Source organism: Vicugna pacos, chromosome 7 (genome assembly GCF_048564905.1).
Source record: "Vicugna pacos chromosome 7, VicPac4, whole genome shotgun sequence".
NCBI classification, from domain to species: domain Eukaryota; kingdom Metazoa; phylum Chordata; class Mammalia; order Artiodactyla; family Camelidae; genus Vicugna; species Vicugna pacos.
Window position 1 is genome coordinate 77,138,100 of NC_132993.1, and position 6,000 is coordinate 77,144,099.

The window sequence follows — 6,000 nt, forward strand, 5'->3', positions numbered from 1 at the left end:
TGGTTGGTACTCAGAGAACGGGGAGGAGGAGGTACACTGTGAAGTCAGAGGCAGATGCAAGGACAAGATCATGCAAGGCTCACAGGCTACCCAGAAGCCTGCATCTTATATCAAGTGCAATGGGAAGCTGTTAGTATGTTTTAAGCTGGAGCAAATATGATCTGACTCACATCTTACACGGATCACCCTAGCAGTGAGGTGGGAAATAGATTACGGGGTGACCAGAGTGGAAGCAGAAGCCTTAGTTAAGAGGCTACTGCCAACGACTAGGTTAGGTGAGAGACTGGCTCAGTATCTGTGGACAGCTAGGCTGACAGATTAGGTCTGGGGGATAAAGAGGGGAGGAATTAAGGATGTCTCCCAGATTTCTGGCTGGGGCAACTGGGTGAATAATGGTGCTGTTTATTGAGATGGGGAAGGCCACTGAAGGAATGAGTAGAGAAATGAAGAACTTAAACATGTTAAGTAATACTTACAAAAAGTCTCAGAACATTCAAAATTAAAATGAACTACAGAAAAGGAGCTCTTAAATCATGGTAACTGTTTTTCAGCACTGCTTTGACTTCATCACTAGAGAAAATGGTTGTACAATAAATTTAAAATTATTCATAAGATGAAGAGAAAATAACAGATTTTTCATAACATACTCAGCAAACATTATCCCTAAAAATGTTTCCTAAACTGGTGTAGCCTTCCTGCAACTGACAGAGCACCGCCAGTGCATAAATATGTGTATAGTAAAGAACAGAGGCAGCCGGGAAAATGTAGTTCTTCTAATATAACTTAATTTCACAGTTATGTGATTGATTTACTTCATGAAAAAAATAAGGATCTAAACACTGTAATCCCAGGGTTAAATATCCTTGCATAACAGTTAAAGAGAAGTATGAGAAGTACTTAAGTTACAAAGAATCTCTCTGTGAGAGCAAAGTCTAATTTTCCCCTGAGCTACTCTAGATTTCCCATAAGGTTGACTTGGTGCTTTTCCAAGAGCTTTCCTCCCACAATGGGATCACATGACCAAAAGCAACTACTACTAACCTACTTTTACACTTATAATCTTATTTTCACCCTGCTAAGAAATAATCACAAGCCAACATCTTAACACCACCACGTGTATGTAACAGCACATAGAGTAACAGATTGAAGGACACAGACTAAGCAACTTCCCTATATCATACCTAACAGCACTCAGAAGAGGGTCCATTCAGCCTTACATTGGCTAAGACCCTCTGCCTTTTCAAAGACAATGTGCTAGAAACAGCAAAAATCGTAACTGATTTTTTCTACCTTGCGGTATTAAGATTTCTCAAGCCCTGGACTTTTGTTGCCCCAGAAAATAATCCATTGCTATTTAGCTTCTGAAGCAATAGTAACGTCAAAATATAACTTAAAGATATTTGGATTATATTACTTTGGAGAAGAGGAGAAATCGTAAAACCAGCCATAATCATTATGCCGCCTTTCCTTAAACCTCCTGGTAAAGAGTTCCTGACAACTTGTACTTTTTAGCCACACCTTTAAGAGACATTTCATCAACTGATAAAAAGATACCAGCTTCTGGTATTTTTGTTTTGCAAGATACTATGTCTTACTGACCTAAATCAATCTTCCTATGAGGTATATTCATAATTTATATATAGGATTTTACTTCTCTTGCCTGAGTTTTTCCTGTAATTTATAATATAAAACTTACTGGAAGAATTGCATCATAAGAATGCACAGGTGCTCTCTGACACACAGTGCAGCTGTATCACACGTCTCACAAGGCTCAGGCTGCCACGGGAGCCACTGTGACCATACCTAAGTGTCCATTAAGCAGTGAAAGAGAGGCAACTATGAAAAACAGAAACAGCTCAGAGAAGACACTGGGTAGCTAAAGTCTCAGGCAGGACTAACTTGCCCATGATTCTCATCTCTCCCCAAATCTTTCCCTCCAAAAAGCCCAAACTTATGATTTGTTATTCTGCCATTAATGAGGAAGCAAACTTTTTTTTTTTAAAGCTGCTTTTGGTGCTTAATCCCCATACATAAATTACACAGCTTTTTGTAACTTTTCTAAAATCAACTTTTACCCATCTTAGGTTGTAATGGACATCTTTTATCTTTTACAATACCTAAGAGGCCTCCAAAATTTATTAAATTAATGGATGAAAATGTACTGAGTTCTATACAACCAGTTTACAAATGACTTTGTGAGAAGCAACCCACACTGGACAGCACATTTCATAATTAACGTGTGATGTGGATTAAACTGTAAATTACTTAGGGATTACTTTTGTATGTGATATGTTATATTTTCCAACTAGGGCTCAATTGACAACATCTTCCATTTTAATCTGCTAATAGGTAAAATGTTCAGAAATGTTAAAACTATTCTGTTATAGTTTGTTACAAATATTATCTATATAGACGGGGAAGGAAGAATGGAACAGAGATGAATCTTCCAATGATCCACAGTTATTTGGAAACTGATCAATGGCTATCTCAGAGATAAGACGGAAAAAAATGACAAAAAGTGTTTCAAATGCTTTTTAAGCACTACAACGGCTAAGGCCAGCCCAAATGCACCTTTCCCTAGCTGGTTTGGCACTATGTAAATATAACCCAATATATTATTTTGCTTTAAGCCATTTTGAAAATACAAATGATTAACACTTAAGATTAAGTGTCCTTTTTATTTGTAACAAGAACCCAGGATGAAAATAGAAGAAACTACCACACTTCCCTATTTTTTTAGGTCATCTTTATGTATAAAAAAACATTAGATTATAGAAATGAACATTTATTTTAAACACCCCTCCTTTAGTCTAAACTGTCCTGAAACCCCTGGAGAGGATACAAGTAAAAACAAAATTTCCACATATGTTGTCATGTACTTGGACACTACCCCATCTACTTGCAAAACATCTTTCTGTAGTGCCTAAACAGCCAATTGCCCTTTCTTCAGTTCTAGAAAAAAAGAAACAAACAATATTCTGCTCTCTTCCAGCAACATATCTAAAGCTACACGCTCTCTGCTTTAACTGGCAAATAGTATGTAAGTCCTGATAAGGATATAAGTATGTAACATTCTCAAGTAACTTCTAGATGTAAGATTACCATTTGTCTCTTTTTCACTGAAGAAGACAAAAAGGCAAAAATGGAGCTATAAGGACCGCTAAAAATGTAAGGAAAATGAAATTTACAGACTAAATTGTGAGTGTGGAACACAAAACCTATTCTACTCTACTGCTGTAAATCACTGACATAAAATCCTCTTGAGGGGATTTGGGGTGGGGTAGGAAGTGAGAAATCTTACTAAGATGAAAATCTTCTGAAAAGGTTTTATATTAGAAAGGAAATAAAATATATCAGTCTGACTTGAAAAAGGACAAGAAAGAATAAACTTTATTAAATAGAAGCAAATCCTAATAGTGCAGTTAACTTTCAGGTAATCACTCTAATTAAAAAGCATCCCAGAAAACTGATGTTGAAGCAATTTTACATTCCTTATATATTATGGCTAGAGGAACTACAAACTAAAAGAGCCTTCGTGTCATTTTATTTTAAAAAGTTGGACAAATCAACCTCCGTTTACATTCTACATTAGAAAATTTTAAGTTATTTTAAAGATTTAGTTAAGAAAAAATTCTTATGAATATGAATAAGACTATGAATAAGACCACTCTTGAATCACTATTAAAAATACTCAAAACATTATGACTGAACTAAGGGACCACAGGAGGAGAGTAAGTAAATCACCCCTGGTAGTACTATGATCTCCTTGCAATAGTGTAGATTTCCACTTTAAAATTCCATTTAAAAGACCACTTGTTAAAGAAACTTGATTCTACTTTAAATAACAACCCGTCTACATTAACATAAGTAGACTCTTAAAACAACTGGGAAGAAAAGGACAACACAGAACTTAAGCAAAATGGGATTCTCTGAAATACTTTTATGGAATATTTTTTAAAAAGCAAAAAACAAACAAACAAAAACAAACAAAACCAAGAAACCCCCCAAAACCCCACAACAAAAATAAAAAAATTAAAACATTATGTTTTATCACTGTATTCCAAACCATCATGCTGCTCAAGTGAAAACTAAAATTTATTTTGCCTAAGTGGTGCTTCTGGTCTGACATGTCATCTTTTAGGTGTTCTGGCTAACAAAGCTTATTAGCAAAGTACAGTCCAGTTTACTTCAAATATTTGGAAACTAGGGGAAGGAACACTTGCCAGATTTTTCTCTAATCACTTTTTACTACTGTGTGTGAGTTTCAAATAAAATGAACGGGGCAGCTACACATGCAAATGTCTAACAAGCGTATTAACACAATGTTGTGCCACTTCTCTCTCAACAAATTCTCCAAGATTAACTACAGTTCATTTAACTCCTCGTGTTTCACTTTCTTTTTCACAGAAATCCTGTACTAGTCCTAACGGAGTTAAGGGCAGACTGGCCTTTTCAACTAGGGATGAGGAGTGAAAGAGAGTACCAGGAGCAAAGGAGTTTGAAACGGGGCCCAAAGGAGTGGGACGGGGGAATCCAGCAGGGCTACCAGGGGCAGACAGCTAAGTGTCCTCCGCACCCGAGCCACAGGCAGAGAGGAACGTGGCTGGCCCCTCCGGCACCCCTGTTAGACCTTGCCCACTCCTTCCTGGGGAAGGGGCGTACCTGCCCAGTAAGGGGTGAGCGCATCCGACTCAGCCCAGCGGGGAAACCCGACTTCTCAAGCCCAGCTCCCACTATCCACCGAGGAACCCCAGGGCCGTTACCTAACTGACCCACTCCTCTGACGAGCCCTCACTCAGGCCCGCCCTGCGCGACCCGGCCCCGGGCCAAAAGGCCGCGCTCCTGGGGAAGGCGTGCGCTCGGCCGGTGACGCCCCAGCCACCCGGCCGCGGGCCCGCTGAGCCGCCCCGAGCCCGGAGCCCCGGGCGGCCGCAGCACCCGAGGGCAGGCGGCATCGCCTCGGGCCCGCCTCAGCTCCACGCCGCGCCCCCCCACCACGCGCCCCCAGGCCCCGCCTCCTGCCGTCCATCCTTCCATCCCTCCTCCATCCACCTCCTCCCCACTGCGGCGCCAGCCTCACCTGCCCCAAGCCGCCGCCGCTGCCGCCGCCCGCGCCTTCCCTCGGGGCCGCCTCGCGCCACGACCCCAACCAGCCGCCCCCCGCCCCGCAGCCTCGCGCTCGTGCCCGACGCGCCCTCTTTTCCTCCGTCACCTGCCCCCGTCCCGAGCCTCTACCTTGTACGAGTCGGTGGCCAGGAGGATGTTGAACTCGGCTTCTGCCGCAGCATTCATCTCGAGCCGGAGCGTGGGGGCCGCGCGCCGCGGGCTGCCCAGCGCGGCTGCGAGGACGAGAAAAATGGGCTTCACCGCGCTCCGTTGCTTAAGTCACCGCTCGGTCGGTGGGGGAGGGGGAGAGGAGGGGGAAACGGAGAGGGGAGGAGGGGCCAAAGGAGGGCGGGCCCGGGAGCCGTGACGCGGCGGGGGGTGGTGGCAGTGGTGGGGCGGCGGCGGCGGCTCGCGCGCTCGCAATCTAGGGACTCCTGCCGCCTCCTCACCCCGGCTCCCCGCCCCCGGCCCATCACCCCGGTGGGGACGCGAGGGGCGGGGCACGGCCGCGCGTGCGCAGAGCGCAGGGGGTGGGGCGGGGCGGGGAGGACGTGAGGCACGCGCTATTTCGCAGAGACGCCCACCTCGAGAAGCCGGAGGCTGTTGGGCCGCCCTGGCCCGTGACCCCGGCGCCCGCTTGGCTTTCGTTTCCCGGCCCGGCGCAGCGGGGCGTGGCCGGGAGGGGGCGTTCCCAGCCTCGCCACTCCTGCGATTTGCCGGTTCGCCCGCCCAGCTGGCACCCTCCTATCCTACCCAGTCCTGGCCCGTTTTCTGAGTCCTCCAGAAGTCACGCCACTCGGCTGGGGGCCGAGGAGCCTCCCTCTGCCCGTCTTCCCGGCCCCCTCGCGCAGCTACTCACCTTTGTCTGCGGCTTGGATTAAGGATCGAGCCTTT

At 45.1% G+C, this 6,000-nt stretch overlaps 1 protein-coding gene across 1 annotated transcript in view; it reads right to left on the reverse strand.

The window, feature by feature from the left end:
* The window catches only part of NAMPT (nicotinamide phosphoribosyltransferase), a 36,199-nt gene extending 30,572 nt beyond the window's left edge, over positions 1-5,627 (reverse strand). Inside the window, exon 1 of the mRNA XM_031679788.2 lies at positions 5,236-5,627. Coding sequence (XP_031535648.1) covers positions 5,236-5,292 — 57 coding nt within the window. The 5' untranslated portion in view covers positions 5,293-5,627. The remainder of the gene's footprint in view (positions 1-5,235) is intronic.
* Positions 5,628-6,000: the final 373 nt, after the last annotated feature.